Source organism: Marmota monax, unplaced genomic scaffold (genome assembly GCF_021218885.2).
Source record: "Marmota monax isolate L192 unplaced genomic scaffold, Marmota_monax_Labrador192_F-V1.1 WCK01_AAM20220418_F8-fsc00092, whole genome shotgun sequence".
Lineage (NCBI taxonomy): Eukaryota > Metazoa > Chordata > Mammalia > Rodentia > Sciuridae > Marmota > Marmota monax.
In genome coordinates this window covers 5,067,973-5,085,462 of record NW_026692583.1, presented here as the reverse complement: position 1 = coordinate 5,085,462, position 17,490 = coordinate 5,067,973, and the positions used below count along the sequence as shown (strand labels likewise).

The window sequence follows — 17,490 nt, the reverse complement described above, 5'->3', positions numbered from 1 at the left end:
AAACAACGGAATGAACAATGGTCTAAAATCCAGTGTTTCCTCATTAAAAACCCGAGGCTGGCCCCTGGGTCATGCACCACGGCCAGGCCAGGACACGTCCTCGGCTAGAAGGACCCACGGGTGAACCCTGGAGCCGCAGAGTGGAGGGGGTTCTCACTTCCAGAATCAGGGGCACCTGCGAGGCCCAAGGATCTCGTGTTGCTGGCCGTGTGAGGGACGCTGAGCAGCCCCGGGCCCTCGCTCCCATCTGCAAATGGGACACAGCAATCTGCAGTCCCACGGCTGGTGCAGGGCGGCCACCAGGGCCAGGTGAGGTGGACACGCTCATGACCTGGGCTGCCCCGTGTCCCTGTACACACACAGTGTGTGTGACTTGGAGAACGCGGGGTAATGTATGCAGTCAGTGTGCACGTGACGCACCAGGTCACAGGTGTTGTGTGTGTCTATACCCTTGGAGTGGACCAGCCATTCTCCTCACATGACAGAGGTCATCGGGGACGGGTGGCCTGCTGTGGCCACAAGGGCAAGCTTGCCTGTTCCCATATCACCCCAAATGCCTGTCCTGCTCTTTCTGCCTCGCTGGGTCAGCCAAGGACCGGCATGGCGGGGTCACCAGGACAGGATGAGTGTGCCACATAAGCACCATCAGCCGGGACAGGCATGGGCCCATGCCTCGGAGGGGACCAGGTGCCAGGCCTAGCACAGACGCCCTGGGGTGCCATGTTCCCATGGTGACGGTCCTCCAAGGGCGAGCCCGAGTCATCTTCACTATGATTATTATTATTATTAATCATAGGCTGCGGGCGGCTGGCGCGAGGGGGCTGGCCCCGTCAATGCCACCTCTTGGGCGGCTGAGGCAAGGGGCTGGCCCCGTCAATGACACCTTTTCTTGGTGGCAGCAGAACAGCTGTGTGCTGGGGTCTCTCTGGATGGGCAGAGCACGCTCACTTTAAAGTGACCCAATAAAATGAGCATGCCCCAGGCCAGGCATGTCCTCTGCTGAGCACCGGCTGTATACTAGGTTTCCCATCCCACGTAAACCCACCCTGGAAGGGCGCCATCTCTATTCCACAGGTAAGGAGACAGGCTCAGTCCTGTAAGTGACCTGCCCAGGGTCTCGGAGGTAATAAGTTATTAAATGAGCCAGGGCCAGTGTGACTGTGTCTCTACTCCCCGGCCCCTGGACTAGACCCCCCGAGAACTCTGCCTGGGCTTTGGGGGACAGCACCCCTAGGAAGCAAAGCCCAAGCCCTTGTAATCGGTCACATTTCATCTTTGAAATCGCCATGTGAGGAAGGCACTATTGATGCCTGCCTCCCACCCCCATTTCATAGATGAGGAAACCGAGGCTCGGGGGGTCAGATGTGTATTTAATAAAAATAAGTTGCTGTCATCGATTCCCATGGTGTTTATGGACCGCATGGGTCCCTCTTGAAGTTCATTTGCTCAAGCCCTGACCCCTGACGTGACTGGAACTGAAGATAGGGCTTTTACAGGAAAGGAATTAAGTCTGGGCCCCTCATCTAATAGGACTTGGGTCCTTATAAGAAGAGGAGGAGTCCTCATAGATGTCTCTTCTCCTGAGTCACAGAGAGGCCCTGTGAGGTCACCGTGAGAAGGAAGAGAGCCCTCGTCAGAAACTGAGATGCCACACCTCAATCTGGAACTTTCTAGTCCCAGAGCTGTGAGAAAATAAAGTTCGGTTGTTTAAGCCGAGCAGCCTGTGGCGTTTTGTTATAGCAGCCCGGGCGCACTAATACCTCATACCGTCCAGGCCCATCTCATAAGGGCTCATTCAGGCAGCTCCCTGCGACGCCCGCAGCCTGGCCAGCGCTCCTCCTTCCACTTCTATCATCCCGTGGTCCCCAGGCTGCCAATCTGGGCCCCGAGGCCCCCTGTTCAAGGGGTGACTCCTAGACTCCAGTTTCTGCCCTGGGGGCTCCAGCTGGGGGCACTCCCTGCCTGGAGGGGCCTCTTCACAAACAGGAGGCAGGCGACTGTGACCTGATGTCCAGCAGGGGACTTGCAGAGCCCCAGAGCTTCCGTGGAGGTAGAGGTTATCCACTAGATGGGAAAAGCTCTGGGGCTCATGGGACACCATCCTGCCTGTCATGGTCCCCATCCTGCCTAGGAGACTGTGGAAGATGAAAGAAGGCCACCATAGTCACTGTGACCTCTCCCTCTGCTCCCCTTGAATCTGTGCTGGCCTTGGGTGACCTGACTGTTGTGGGAGGAGTGTTTGGGGACCTCAGAGGTGAGGTCTCTTGCAGGTTTGCAGCCTCCCCCTGGGCACCTCCAATGCTCCAGCTGACGGAACCCAGCTGCTGCCGGAGAGTCTGGCCACCTGGAGACCAGTACAGTCCCAGAGACAGGGGAAAGGAGGGGACGTGAGCGAGAGAGTAAGAGGAGGGGGAGAGAATGGTGGGAGGCCTCCCCCAGGCCCCTGCTGCCCCAGCCACCCCCACCCAGGTGCCCAGATGTGTGCAGAAGGCTTGCGGTCAACTCCAAGTTCAACCCACCGGGCTGCACCTACACGGCTCCAGCCACCGAGGCTCAATGGAGCCATCGATCCACAGAGCCACAGGAATGACAGCAGCTAGCCTTAAGCCACCAGGCTCAGGATGGCCTTTGACCTGATAATAAAGAACTGGGCCAGGGGTAGAACCCAGGAAGCCACCCACAGCTCTGTGGGGACAGCTGGGAAGCCCAGTCTCTTTGCTGGGAGTTGTGGCGGAGGGCTCCCTGGCCTCTCCCTGGCCTCTGACTGGTCTGCGGTGACAAGAGGCTGGGCTGGGGCTGGGGACGGGGTGACTTGGCTGATCTTTCTTTCGGGTGGACACTGGGAGCTGAAGGAAAGAGCACTCAGGTCGTCTGTCACCCCATGTCCTCCTCTGCCTACACCTGGGGTCCACCACCTACTTCCTCAGCCCAGGCAGGTTATGCACCACACAGAAATGGCCCAGTTTGGCCAGATTTCAGGGGATCTGGCTTAGAGTCAAGGCATCAGAGAGCAGGCACACAATCCCCCCCCCAGGGGTGCTGGGGTGCACCTCCAAGAAATCAATGGTGGCCCAAAGCGGACGAAAGGAAAGAGAAGGAACAGAAGTCTGGGGACATCCTCCAGGAGAGACAGGCCACTCCTTCTAAGATGCATGACGAGAGAAACACACAGGGTTTAAAGTGTGTGTGTGTGTGTGTGTGTGTGTGTGTTCAAAAACATACACTCCAAATTAACCATCGCAAGCCTAGACCTGAATCATGAGTTGCTTATTGGGGATCTCGCTGGTTCTCTGTGGTCAACTCCGTGTGGCCTGCTCTAGGGCAAAGGGCAGTGGGAGTTAATTGCTCAGCCGTGGTTAATCATTCCCCGGGTACCACTGGGGAGGTCTATGCAAATTAATCCTCACCGGACTTGCTGGCTGCTTGTCCGCGTCAGGCTCTCTTGTCACTGAAGAACCTTCTAGGTAGCATCATTTTCTTGTCGGCAAGGAAACCCAAGTTCAGGGACATTGGGCACCTTGACTAAAGTCACAGTTAATAAGTGGCAGAGCCACATCAGGCCCCACGTGGGTCTGACTTTAAATCCTCGGTTCTTAACTGTACTCTGGCTGTACTAAAATTAATTAGTTCCTCGGGCAGCGTTGAACAAGGGCTCTAGGGCGATTCTAGCTTCTGTCATTTAGGGTGAGCTAGACGCAAGGGCCCGGGCCTGGCAGGACTTAGGGATGCTCTGAGCTCGGTGACATGTACTCCCAAGTGCCATGTGCAGGACAGGTGAGCAAGGTGCTGCTGCCCACCCACTCAGCTCCGTGACCCCGGGCCCAACACCAAATCCAGGTCACCCGAGATATTTGGGGTGAGTTCAGCCATCCAGAACACCTCTGGGCCCTTTGGCCACCTCTCACCTGCCAGCCTGCAGCACCCCGGAAATGCTGAAGAGCCCAAAGTCCGTGATGACCACTTTGCCGTTGTCGTAGAAAACGTTCTTGGATTTGAGGTCCTTGTGAAGGATCCCCTTGGCGTGGAGGTAACCCATGCCCTGCAAAACGTAAACACACGGGGCCCCCCCATCGGTCACCCTCGTGGGGAGTGCACTCCTGTCCCGCCACCCTTGGAGCCTGGAAGTGGGGTGGGGGCAGGCACGGCAGGGGGAACAGGTCACCCCCCCATCACCAACCTGCCACCCCCCTCAGACCACTTCAAAGCCATCTCCATTTAGCTGGCTTGCTTGAGAGGGGGCAAGGTCCCCAGAGGAAGAAATGCCATCAGCCACCTTCTCCCACTTCCCCTTTAAAAACTAACTCCTCTGCAGTTCCTGCTCGTTCCCAGGGAGACGAGGAGCAGGGTCCACTCCTGGGGGTCTGGCTCAAGGGCAAACACAGAGATTTTGTCTTTGTGAACAAGCTCATCTTCCGCGTCTTCTCAGGCTCCTAACTCTTCCAATGGGCAGTAGAAGTGCAAAACCAACTGACTAACAAGGTACCTGCAGGAAACCCAGGGTCTTCCTGCTTGTTTTAATCCCAAAGGGACACTGAGGACCCACGATTCCCCAGCAGCTGTGCAGGGAGATCATTTGTGCTGGTGGGAATTCAAGGACTCCAAGAAAACGGATCCCAGCCCAAGAACTGAGCAACCTGTGTGCCCACTGGCCCTCGCAGAGGTCAGAGCACCCTGACGATGAGATGCCAAACAGAGACCAAAGGCCACTCCCAATGGTCCTATCAACAAAATCCTGACTTTTTGCACAATCTGGTGTATATATATATATATATTTTTTTTGGGGGGGGGCAGATACCAGGGATTGAACTCTGGGGCACTCGACCCCTGAGCCACATCCCCAGCCCTATTTTGTATTTTATTTAGAGACAGGGTCTCACTGAGTTGCTTAGCGCCTTACTGTGGCTGAGGCTGGCTTTGAACTCACGATCCTCCTGCCTTAGCCTCCCAAGCTGCTGGGATGATGACAGGCGTGTGCCACTGCGCCCGGCACAATCTGGTATTTTTCAGGTCAAGTCTGATCTCTTTGAAGTCCTGGTGGGCCAAACCCAGACCCTGAGTGTCAGGATCCCCAGGGGTTTCCCAGGGGGGGCCTGGTCTTTCTGAGGGTCTGGCGGGGGAGGGGTGCAGCACCTACTGTACCTTCACAATTTCCTGAGCGATCTGTCTGGTTTTGTTGACATCCAGGATGATCTTGGCATCCCTCACCACCGAATAGAGTGTCCGTCCCTTGCAGAGACTGCAAAGCAAAAGGACAAGACGGTTTACTGAAATGATTGGCAGTTGTTAAGAAGTGACCCACTGCAGTGACGAGAAGTCACAGATAATTGGATGGAAGGGCCGCTCTGGTACCTATGGGTTAACGACCGACGACCCGGGACCAAACCTCAGATCTGGTTCTGGGATGAAGACCTGGGGCAGAGGTTCTCATAGATTCTTCAAGAATTCCCAACAAGTTCCCGGGATGCAAAGACCCCTGCAGAATCTAGCCCCGTCCAGAGAAGGGGGTGGCCACCGGCTGTTTATCCCAGGGTCCCAATAATGGAAAGCCATGCAGAAACCACCCAGCGGATGGTGGGTCCTCAGCTGTCACTCAGACAGCTCTCTGCCTGCCCGTGTGTGGGGACAGTACAGGAGACTAACAGTGTGGCAGCTGATGTGTGCTAAGGACCATCAGCAAAAGCGCCTTGGTCCTCGAGGCGGGGTGTGTAAACCCCAGTACCCCCCCAAACCAGACTCCTGAAGAGATGGAGGGTTTTCACACTATTTTCAGCCTCATTGAGTTCATTTTGAGGACCAGTGGCTCAAGATGAATGACGGGATGGGAAAAGGGACATTATGCAGTGACGGTAACACCTCTCATTTAGCCTCTCGCCTCCTCCATCCTGCTCCTCCACTATGAGCCCCCGTCTGGGCACACTCAACGGGCAGAGGATGACGAGTGGATGAATGAATGAATTCTAGATTCACCACGGTGTCCCTGGCCCCCCGCACTGGGACTGGCTGAATGAAGAATGTCATCATCAAAAGCCCTGGTTGTATATGCGATTTTGCTGAAATTGCATTTCCGGCAGTTGAGCCAGAACTGTGGAAGCATCTCAGAATTACAGCCCTTGCTCTTCACTTACTGTATATCGTAAAATGGGTTACTGAACCTCTCTGGGCCTTAGTTTCCTCTTAGTGATGCACACCTTGCAGTTGGATTTGACGACTGAATGAGATAAAAAGAGTTGAGAACAATGCTTGGCTCTTGGTGGGAAGCACATATCACACCAGTTAGGCACACAGGGGTCTAGAGTCAGACACTACTGGGTTAGGATCCTCATCTGTCAGGTGCCGGCTGTGTAACCCCGGGGAAGTTTAGTTCCCCTCTCTGAGCCTCAATGTCATTATTTGTGAAATGGAGCCAAAGGTTCCTGTCTCTTAGGATTATGGAGAACCACCTGAACTTAGATGTGTCAGGGAGTAGGCACTTCTTCATGCACACATATGCTTGTGCAGACATATAAATGATATATTTCTACACATTTCACACTACCCCTACCCTGTATCTCCAATCTACCCCCCGCCATAAACAAACCCATCCCCAATGCTCCCTATAGCAGCCATGATCATATATATATATTGGGGGGGATTGATCCCAGGGGCCCTTAACCACTGAGCCGCATGACCAGCCCTTTGAATATTTTACTTTGAGGCAGGGTCTTGTTAAGTTGCTTAGGGCCTCACTAAGTTGCGGAGGCTGGCTTTGAACCCTCGATCCTCCTTCCTCAGCCTCCCAATCCGCTGGGATGACACGCGCACACCCCTGCACCGGGCAGTAGCCGCAGTTTGACTGAGGCGGGCTTCTTCACTTGCCTAAGGTGAGATTCCCGGGGCAGCTGCATCTGTCCAGACAGGGAGTGTGACTCACCTGTCCAGGGTCACCCGTACTCCTCAGGAGGCTGCCCAGATGACTCAAGGCTGTCCCCCTCTGCTGTCCCTGCTGGGGTGTTTGCTGAGCACCCCCCAGCCAATTAAGACATATTGACATTTAAATATTGGGGGTGGCGGAGGCGTGGGTGGATTCCCTCCCCTGGGCCCTTTGTTCTGAAGAGCCACCTACACTCATTACAGGCCAGGTTCCTCCCCGTGCTGCCGCAGAGCAAATAACGGCAACAGGCTCCAAGACTCCCGAGTCTCTCCAGCGTCACTGCGTAAAAGTCACAAGCACCACCAGTTCCTCTTTAGCCCCGACAAGCCAGCACCGGGAGCGGGGTAGGAATCGGGGCAGCCCCCCTTGGCCGCACCCACCCAGTGAGACCCACAAAGAGCCCAGCGTCAGCGACTCCTCCGAGAGCGCTCAGCCTGTTGGCCCCGAGTACACCAGGTCACTAGCCACCCATCCACCATGGCAACAGCCTGACTCACTGTGTTCCCCTGGGATTCCCAGGTTGAAACCCTCACCTCGTCCTCAGGGGTGCTAGGAGTCGGGAGGGCCTTGGAGGTGACCAGGCTGCAGAGTCCCTGGGATGGGACCAGGGCTTTAATAAAGGGCCTCCGGAGAGTGCCACTGCTCCCTGTGGGCACAATGAAGAGGTGGCCCTTGGAACCCAAGGAGAGTCCTCGTTGGAGCTGGACGGTGCCGGTTCCCCAATCTCACCCTTCCAGCCTCCAAACCCCGAGAGGAAATTTCTGCTGTCCACAAGCCGCCCAGGCTGCCTGCTCGGTTTCGCACCCGAACTCAGACCCAGCCCAAGTGTTCACCAGCGGAACAATGGACAGACTGCCATCTGGCCACCCAAGGGAATCCGTCCACACCACACGGTGTGAAAACAAACGACTGCTCACGGCCAACAGCAGGGACCAGCCCACAAATGCAGCACTTGAAGCCAGATACACAAGACCTCGGGAAGATTGTGACACTATCAAGTGCCGAGCGCAGGGAACTCATCTGGGTACTGAAAGCTATTATAGGACTGAGCTCTGTGTGTGTGTGCACGCGCGCGCGCACGTGTGTGCATGTGTGTGTCAGAGGGAGGCTGGAAGGAGCCTTTGGAGTCTGGGACAGGCAAGGACTGAGTGGAAACTCCGTGGGCTGGGCTCCCCTGGTCTGGCCACTCGTGTAGGTGTGCGATCTTTAGAGAGGGTCCCTTTAAAATTTTCAGCAAGAAAGGGATGAACAATTGGTCCATGGTGACCAACAACGGTCACCTAAAGGATCCATTTCTCAATCCTTCATAAGCATTTTTCTATAGAAAAAATAAACCCCGGGCTCCAGGCCCGGCGGCAACCCACGCAGGTCTTTATTAGCGGCCGGGGTAGGGACAGGCGCAGGGGGAAGGCCAGCTCGGCCGAGCAGACAGCGCACCCAGGGTGACCGAGGCCGAGAGCCAGGGTGTCCATGGAAACTGCTCTGAGCAGAGACTTCTCGTGGTTGGCAACGGTGCCCTGATAGCAGGGGGTGGGGAGAAGGGGGTGCAAAGGGTTCACTGAGCACGTGGCTGGGAGCCAGGCTCACCCCCAGAGTCCTCCGGACCCTCCTGCGAGGTCTCCATTACTACCCTATTTTACATGAGGCCTGGAGGCCACCAGGAGCAACGACCACTGTCCACACATGGCCACGATGGCCACACGTGGCTGTTCCCACCCTCCTCTCATCTCCTCCCCCTGCTGTGAGGTCCTCTATCATCCGAAACCTTTTCCCGATGCTAGGGGAGCAGCCCACCTTTGTAGAGGTGAGCAGAGTGAGCCTGAATCCCCTCTGCCATTGACCGCGTGTTGAACAACGGTGGCTCCAGCCTCGGTTTTCTCATCTGTAAAATGGGACAGCAGAAGCAGCGGTCCAAGCTAACGCAGACCAAGAGCCTTCTAGGCTCCAGACGCCAGCCCATGCACAAGAGCCCCACGAGGTGGGTATCCTTGCTGCCTGTCACTGAGTCAGAGATGCGCACCTCCCATTTCAGCATCTCAGAGACCAGCATGCGTTTTGCAACCGCCTGCAGGACACAGTTTCTTTGGCACTGTTTCTTTCTTTGTAGTCCATAAAAACCAATGATGCCTAGTCTAAATGAGGGCATCTCAGATTCAGTGAAGTGTGGTACCAGCTCTACAGAGGAAGAAACTGAGGGTCAGGGAGGTTAACTGAGGCTGGAGATTTTCTTTTTTTAATATTTACTTTTTAGGTGTAGATGGACACAACACAAAATGCCTTTATTTTTATGTGGTGCTGAAGATCGAACCCGGGTCCCGCCATGCTAGGCGAGGGCTCTATTGCTGAACCACAATCCCAGTCCCTGTTTTTTTTAATTGGCAGGTAAAATTGTATGTATTTATCGCATACAACATTTTGAAATATGTATACTTTGCAGAATGGCTAAATCCAGTGATTTAACATCTGCATTACTTTGAATACTTATCATTTGTGTGTGTGTGTGGGGGGGGGAGAACACTTAAAATCTGTTCTTTTTCAAGTATCAAATGCATCCTTATAATTAAATTCACCAGCACATACAAATAGATGTCATGAACATGTTTGTCTAATTAAAATTTTGTGTCCTTTGACCAACACCTCCCCAGTCCCCCCACCTCCCACCTCCCAGTCTCTGTTTAACCCCCATTTTACTTGATTTCTATGGGTCTGACTTTTCAAGATTCCACATATAAGTGATATCCGGTGGCATCCTGTCTCTCCGGGCCTGGTTTCATCCGTGTTATTGCAAACAAGAGAATTCACGTGTTTCTAAGGTCATGAGCCTCGACTGAGCCCGGAAATCACCTTCTCTTTATCTATCTGTCCACTGATGGCCACTGGGGCTGATTCACATCTTGGCTGTCAGGAAGAACCTTGCATGGAGCACACAGTGCCGTTCAATGCGTCCATTTCCTTTCCTTCGACTGTGCACGCAGGAGGCTTGAACTGGGCAGCCTGGCTCTGGATGGTGCTCTGGAGACCCATCTTGGCTTCTTAACAGCTTTCTCTGCAACTTTGGCACATAACGACCTTCCGTAAATGGCAGCTTTAACGTCCACTACCACCGTCACCCTGAGTGATGAAGATGAATGAGGCCTGCTGTCCTTGGGGCCAGAGTTAGTCTGGAGGTCAGTGGAAGGTGTTCCAGTGGAGGAGGACACGGTTAGTGCCTCTGTAGCTTCAAGGCAAGTGCATTCCCAGTACAGACGCACACACTCACACACACGCCTGGGTATCTCTCTAGGCAACAAAAATCATGTTTCTCCAAAAAAGAGGTTCAAGGACTGTGAATTTCCAGACCCAGCTGCAGGCCAACTGGCTTCTGCAACCTGGTCACCCCCCAAGGGGCACCGCTGCCTCTGGCCAAGATGGCGCTGGAGGGGAAGATGTTCCTCATGAGCCAGCCTGAAGGGTTCATCAGAAAAGTGAGACCAAATCATCCAGAAGATTATCTCTGTCCAAACAGCTGGCCAGGGTAGCAGTCTGGAAGCCTGAGAGGCCACTCCATCTCCCCTCCAGCCTCCTCCCCCCTGGAAGGGGACAGGGTGGTGGCTGGGGGTGGTGCCTCTGAGGCCAGACGCGCCAACTCCCAGCCTCGCTCTGTCACTCAGAGCCCCCGTGGCCTTGGGGAGGCTGCCCGGTGGCCTCCAAGGACATCCCTGATGTACGTCCCAGTCCCTGCAACTGGCGAATGCTTATCCTACGTGGCAGAAGGGCCTTGGCAGATGTGACCGGGTCAAGACTCGGAGTGAGGCTGATTCCCAGGCGCGCCCCGTGGAACACAGAGGGAGCAGCAGAGGAGGCGGAGTCTGAGCCGAGACTCCGCCCCCAGCCCCGCCTCCCGAGGTGCCCGAGGAGGCCATGCGGGCAGCTCTGGAAGCAGGACGAGCCCGCCGCCTCCAGAGGGCGCAGCCCTGACCACGCCTGGACCTGAACTCGGCGAGGCCCACTTTGGACATGTGACCTCTAGGACTGTAGGATGAATTGCTACTGTTTGAAGTCACACGCGTGTGGCTCTTGTGACATGAATACAGTGAGCGTTCAGTACCGTGTCGGGGTGGGTGTGAGGGCAGCAAGGGGACCTCACAAGTGCGGTGTGTGGCCCAGCTCCTGGCCAGAGGGGGTCTGTCTGCCAGCGGCCCACAGCATCACTAAGAAGATCGTCACTAATGTCACTGCTAACGTGGGCTCTGTCCCCGATGCCTCCGACCTCCTCTTCTCGGTCTCTCTGCTTTCCCAGTGCACTCTCCACCCAACTCTCTGAGAGCTCGCTGCAAAAGCTGACCAGGCCATTCTGCTGCCTTGGTGGCTCCTGTGTAACCTGGCCCTGCAGGGTCCTGTTCTCTTCCTGGTTGATGCTCTCCTTCATCCATGGAGCTCCTGCCACATGAGCCCACCCCAAAGCCACGGCTGCTGCCATTTCCTCAGCCTACGGTGCTCCCAGGACTGGCCTGAAACCTGCCCTGGCCTCCCTGACTAGTGGCTTCCTGTAGATCCCCAAAGCCTTGGGGCCTCTGCCCTGGTGACACCTGTGGTGGTTGTAACTGTACCCATGTCGGCCGGAGCCTTCTGTTACCATCTGCCTCCCCTGCAGACTGTGAGTCTCTGAGGGCAGGAGTAGGCCCCTCTGGTTGCTGCTACACCCCCAAACACACCGACAGGCACTGAAGAAGTGGACCCAGGGCTGCCGGCTGCTTCATCCAGCCAGACCTCTTACTGTGGGCTGACTGTCCTGCAAAAGTCCATGGAAACTTTGTCCCCAAATTCAGAGGTCAACAATGTTTAAAGGTGGGGTGGGTCTTTGGGGTGTAATTAGGCTTGGAGGAGGCCAGGAGCGTGGGGCCCCCACTATGGTATTAGTGGCTTTATAAGAAGAGGGCAAGGGACCTGAGCTAACAATTCTTGCTCTGTCTCCCCATGAGATGGCTTCTTCCATGTCACGGTGCAGCCAGAAGGCCCTCACTAGAGGCCTGCACCACGGCTCTTGGACTTCCCAGCTTCCAGAACCATGAGCCAAATAAACTTCTATTTTTTTTTAAATGAACTACCTGGCCTCCGGTATTTTGTTATAGCAACAGAAAACAGACAAGGATATCTTTTCTTCCAGTACTCCAGGAAGTGAGAGCCCCGCCATGGCACCTTCTTGGGGAACTTCTTAGGGATCTGTGCCTTCACTTTTCTTGGCTCACTCGCTCCTGAGCTTGAGGATATGCATCAATGGGCCACTTTGTGCCTTGAATATAGCCCTTGCTGCCTTGCCCTGGAGACTTACTTTTAAAACAGACATGTATGTCCTTTTTCTTCCTTTCTCCCACACCTCCCTAGTCTTGTGGGGGAGGGACAGGATAGTTTCTTCCCCATCCTAGGCAGAATTATCCGTCCTCAAGCGCACACCCACCCACCCCAGGAACAGGAACGCACTAGTTCAGACTTCTCAGACTTGGGGATGTCGCCAGATCTCCTAAATTGACAAGTGCATTACTGCTCTCACCAGATTACCCTGGGAACACAGCCCCTTGGAATCACCTCTTTATAAAAACCCTGTTCCTCCTCGTGGGCAGAATCAGCTCTGGGACAAGAGTCCCCTGCGTTTCTCTTTTGCTAGCAAAACAATAAAACTTCTTCATCCTTTTTCTCAAAACGGTGTCCTTGTTATTGGATTAGCAATGGAGACAGGGACAGAGCTCTGGGGACCCCTAGGTAAGGGTCACTGATGGGCCATTTGGGTGGAAGTACTGGGCTTGCAGGCACGCTTGGCCTGAGCTGTAAGGGTCCCCCCAGGGCCTCCTGGTCTGCTCTGTCACAGTCCTTACCACTCTCTGATGTGGCCCACCTGGCCTGCTTTCTGCATTTACGTCACCTGCCGGGAGCACAGAGGTGTGAGGCACGAGGCCAGTGGCTGAAGACAGAGCAGGCGCCAGGATCCCCTGTGACCTTGGTTAAGCAAACATGACTGGCCCTGCCCCCAGAGTTTCTGATTTGGGGTTTCTGGGTTGGGGCCCGAGGTCCAGGTAATTCTGATGCTGGGACTCTGGGGACTGCACTCTGGGAACCACTGGTCATGGCGATTCATTCTACTGAGACTCAGAGATGATCAGGAAAGTTCAAAATCCATTTTGCGAGTACCAATACAGCCTGGCAGTGGGCTGGGTACAGAAGCTACCATGTGCAAGACAGACCCCGTCCTGAATCCCACAGGGCTCACTGCCCACTGGAGACGGAGAGCAATAAGCAAGCAAAGGAAAGAGAGTTCAGAGAGGTGCAGTACTGTGAAGAGAACACACAGACTTGTCAGATGAGAGAAGATGGGGTTGGGGGCTTCTTAGCCAGGGCCATCAGGGAAGGCCTCTCTGGGGCGGTAACCTCTATGCTGAGAGCTGAATGCAGAAAAAGCCAACCGTGTGAAAATCTGGGGGCTGGAATTTCAGCTAAGGGCCCTGCCTGTGCAAGGGCCCTGTGGTAGGACTCAGTGTGCATGCTTGGGAACCCCAGCAAGGGCCCTGTGGCTGGACTCCAGTGAGCACCTCCCAGCGATGGCCCTCACACTCCAATAAAAGGCAGAGCTGGGTGGAAACAGTCCCAGGCTCTGACTGATTGGCGCTCCCAAGGCAGTTGGTTTAAAAATCAGTTGTTATTTTAAAAACACTCCGGCTGTCAGCAAGGATTTACGACCTCTCGGCTGCTCGCTCGTTTCTGAGCGTCCTCCCTACATCTCAAAACTCAAATCCCACCTAATTGTCCCATGCTCCTTCCCCTCCTTCCCTTGAGCAAATAAATCATATTCCGGGGGGACAAGTGGCACACTCCATCAAGTCCCAGCCCCAGGCAATCTCCGACTTCCAAGCCGGTTACGAAGCTCACAGAAGATATGAAGCCTCGGGACTCTGGGGCTTTGGAATAAAAAATGTCAGGTTAGCTTCTTATAAAGATGGGAAATGCCAGGCAGCGACTAGAAATGCCAGGTGTTCACCACCTGATGAAGCCAACGCGCCCCGGAAACGGGGAGTCATCGAGTTCCATTAAAAGGGATTGACCGGGAAGGCTCGTGGCCCAGGCAGGAAAGATGGGAGCTGCCCACCAGACCGGGGGGCCCCAAGCTGGAGCCCAGGGGGCCCCGGAGAGCAGGGCTTCCTCCCTGCCCATGCACACCTGTCCTGCCTTGTCTGCCTCTGACGTGGCTGCAAAGCTCAGAGGAGTGGGGGGAAAGGAGGCAGAGATTCTCCGCAGTCTTACTGTCCTCTTCTTCCCATGGCTGAATCTGATTTTGCTAAATCCAGAGACCAGGAGTCGGCTGCTCTGAGACGTGGGGTTTGGGCCATGTTAGCCAGGACGGTCAGGGAAGGCCTCTCCGGGGAGGGAGCCTCTGTGCTGAGAGCCAGATGGAGAAAAAGCCAACCATGTGAACATCTGGGGACTGGAATTCCAGCTAAGAGCCCTGGCTGTGCAAGGGCCCTGTGGTAGGACTCCTGATGGTGACTCTGTGCTACTGAACCCCAGTGACATTGGCCCTGCCTTGTCTGGGCTCTACAGAAAAGGAGTGCTCCAAGGCCACAGGCAGCCGTCTGGGGAGGGGTGGTCTCGAGCTCCAGGCAAGAGGAACTGCAGGGAGGAGTGGCTGGGAATTCCTCTGCCTGTCATTGCCCTGTGTGGTCCAGCCACATCCAGGACACTGTCCAAGGACATCCTGAAACAGGCCCTTCCTTGATCCTGATTGGTGTTTTCTCTGCATCTCCTAAGAGTCAGACGGCACATCTCAGTCAGTATCCCTCCCATGGCCATCACTCAGACCCGTCAACTTGGGCTTACATGGGTTTACGGATCAGCTGCCTCATTACTTGCTAATAGTTTGCTCTAAACACACTGCATTTTAAAAATTAGTGAACTTGTCATGGTTAAATAGGTTCCCCCAAAGTTTACGTGCCCTGAACTTAATCCCAGACTCACCTGTTAATGGTATTTGAAGGAGAGGCATTGGGCTGTGGCCCCAGGGTGGGGGCCAGGAGGGCCCGAGGACAGGAAGGGGCGGAGCCAGCTCTCCACTTCCTTTAACACTGCTGAGCTCCGCCATCTTGGGCTGCAGCCTCTGACCAGAGGCAGCACCATGCTCTGGGCTTCCCAGCCTGCAGAACCCGGAGCCAAGCAGACCTCTCCTCTTTCTGACTTCCCCAGTCTGTGGCACTCAGTCATCCACAGGAAACGGAGAGAGGTGGTGTTTTAAAAAGAAACTTCTATCATGACCTTTACCTATGGTTATCAGGTGGAAAGACCGAGGGCTCGCCTTTCAGTAAAGCCCAGTAAACAAGGAAGGTGTTGGATACCAGCCCTGATGGTACCATATCATGCCAGAGTCCTTCATGTTAGGACGGCGAGCACAGGGGACAAGACAGAGGGCCGAGGCCTTGCTCAGACCAGCTGATATCCCCACAGGGCAGACAGCCAATCAAAACAAGTGCAAATGACAATTAGAGCAAAGGAGAAAGGCGTACCAGGCCCCTCCATTAATAGGGTAGTGGGGGCTGGCAGGCTGGAGGGACGGCAGGGCCCCTGCTCACTGACATCATGTTGTCTCTGTGCAGAGACTCTGGGCCAGTCTGTGAGAACTTGTCATCAAGTTCAAGCAAGTTCAAGCAAGTTCAAGCACTCCTCCTGACCCCTCCAGGAAGAACAGCGGCCTCCTGTTTAGGATGAGGATCCTCCTCTGGGGGCCTTCCAGGGGGCCAGGGACAGTGCCAAATGGTGTCCTGGCATCATCTCCCCGAAGGCCTGTCCTGACTCTCGGGTGTGGGTCTGGTCGTTCCTGTCATGCACATGGGGAAACTGAGGCAGCAGGTCCACCTAGCTGGGAACCCGAGCTCCAGAATCAGAACCACCAGAGATAAAATCCTGCCGCTACTGGGCTGCGTGATCGTGGACGGGTTTCCTGAAATCTTTGGAAGGCACTGCGAGGGGTGGGGGGGTCCTGACCTAGTGCATACTCCACGTGGCTCGGCCCTGGTGTGATACTTTCCAGACCCTGTCAGGTATGTGCCGGATCTACATGTTCAATTTTGGGGGATCAGGTACCAGGGATTGAACCCAGGGGCACTCCACCACTGAGCCACATCCCCAGCCCTATTTGGTATTTTATTTAGAGATGGGGTCTCACTGAGTGGCTTAGGGCCTCACTTGTGCTGAGGCTGGCCTTGAACTGGTGATCCTCCTGCCGCAGCCTCCTGAGTCGCTGGGATGACAGGTGTGCACCACCGTGCCTGGCATATATGTTCAATTTTAATACCCGATCCTCAGCACGACTTGGAGGTCAAAGGAGATGCCAGTCTCCCACGGAGCCTTCTCTTACAAGGCGCTGAACTGAGAACGTCTCACCTTCTAAGGAGAGGGACAATATTTTCAAACGAGGACACTCATGTGCAGGAAGTGGAGCCGTCTACCCAGGGTCCCACAGTTTGAGTAGGCAGTGGGGTGAGAATCGGAGGGCAGACCTCGCCTCTTCCCACCCTTCCAGAATTTCATGATGCTCCTGGGAAAAGGGAAGAACTTAGCAGACAAGCCGACCCCTGGCTTAGACAGTGTCACCGGGGAAACCCCCGTTTGTTTGTTGAGCTCGGCTGAGACCATCCCCCACCCCAACTCCAAGCTTCTCCTTCTGTCCTCCAAATTCAAGGTCAGGCTGAGCTAATCCTGTCACTCACTGGCTGCTCCTGTCTGGGAACTCCCAGCTGCCACCCAGAGACCAGCCAGCCGGCTGGGGGTCTCCAGAGCTGCCTGGGGGCATCTTCACCTGTGGCAGGCAGGGTGACCCAGGAGCTGGAATGGGTGACTGTCCATCTGGGCAGCAGCGTCCCTTGTCCCCCGTCCCTGGGGGGCGCTGTTCAATGTCCCTGGACAGGTCTTTACCTATTGGCTGTAGCACACGAGGGAGGCCAGGAGCCGCCCCCAGATGGAATCCCTGAGGCTGCTTTACACCTCTTTCCCGCTCAAGGGCCACAGGGGACAAGAAGGCCGAGGAGACCTTGGGCTGGCTCTCCCTGTCTCCAGGCTGGAGAGCGAGACACTGAGTCCCCATCAGCTGAGCAGAACCACATTTATTTTTCGGCTGAACAGTAAACAGAGTGGCTGTCTTTAAAAATGTATACATCTCTCTCCTAATTTATATGCATTAAAAACTCCCGGGGGAGGAGAGAGTCCCGGGCTCAGGAGAGCTATCTCTGAGGACTGGGATTTGGGGTTTTAGACTTTTTACTTCTGCTTATCTCTCCTTTCTAATTTCTTTTTCTCCAATAAACACGTGTTACTTTTGTAAATGGAGCAGAAAGGAAGAAAGAAGGGGGCGGGGAGGACCTCAGAGTTGGACTGAAGAAACCAGACACAGAACCAGCAAATCCCGAGCGAGAAATCAAAGTCCCGTCGGAGCCGAGCTCGGCCGGCTTGGCGGCTCCTTCTGCTGCTGCCCAGAGTCTGGCCCATCCTGGGCACCTGGAGAATGCCTGGTGCTTCCTGGAAAGCCCTACCGACCACGCTCCCCACCCCCCGGCCAAGTTCAG

General features: G+C 55.1%; 1 protein-coding gene across 1 annotated transcript in view; it reads right to left on the bottom strand.

Annotated features, from left to right (window-relative positions):
• Ksr2 (kinase suppressor of ras 2) overlaps nt 1-17,490 on the bottom strand; it is a 357,219-nt gene that overhangs the window by 11,373 nt on the left and 328,356 nt on the right. The window contains exons 15-16 of the mRNA XM_058579886.1: nt 5,140-5,236; nt 3,906-4,039 (exon numbers count right to left, since the gene is read on the bottom strand). Coding sequence (XP_058435869.1) covers nt 3,906-4,039; nt 5,140-5,236 — 231 coding nt within the window. The remainder of the gene's footprint in view (nt 1-3,905; nt 4,040-5,139; nt 5,237-17,490) is intronic.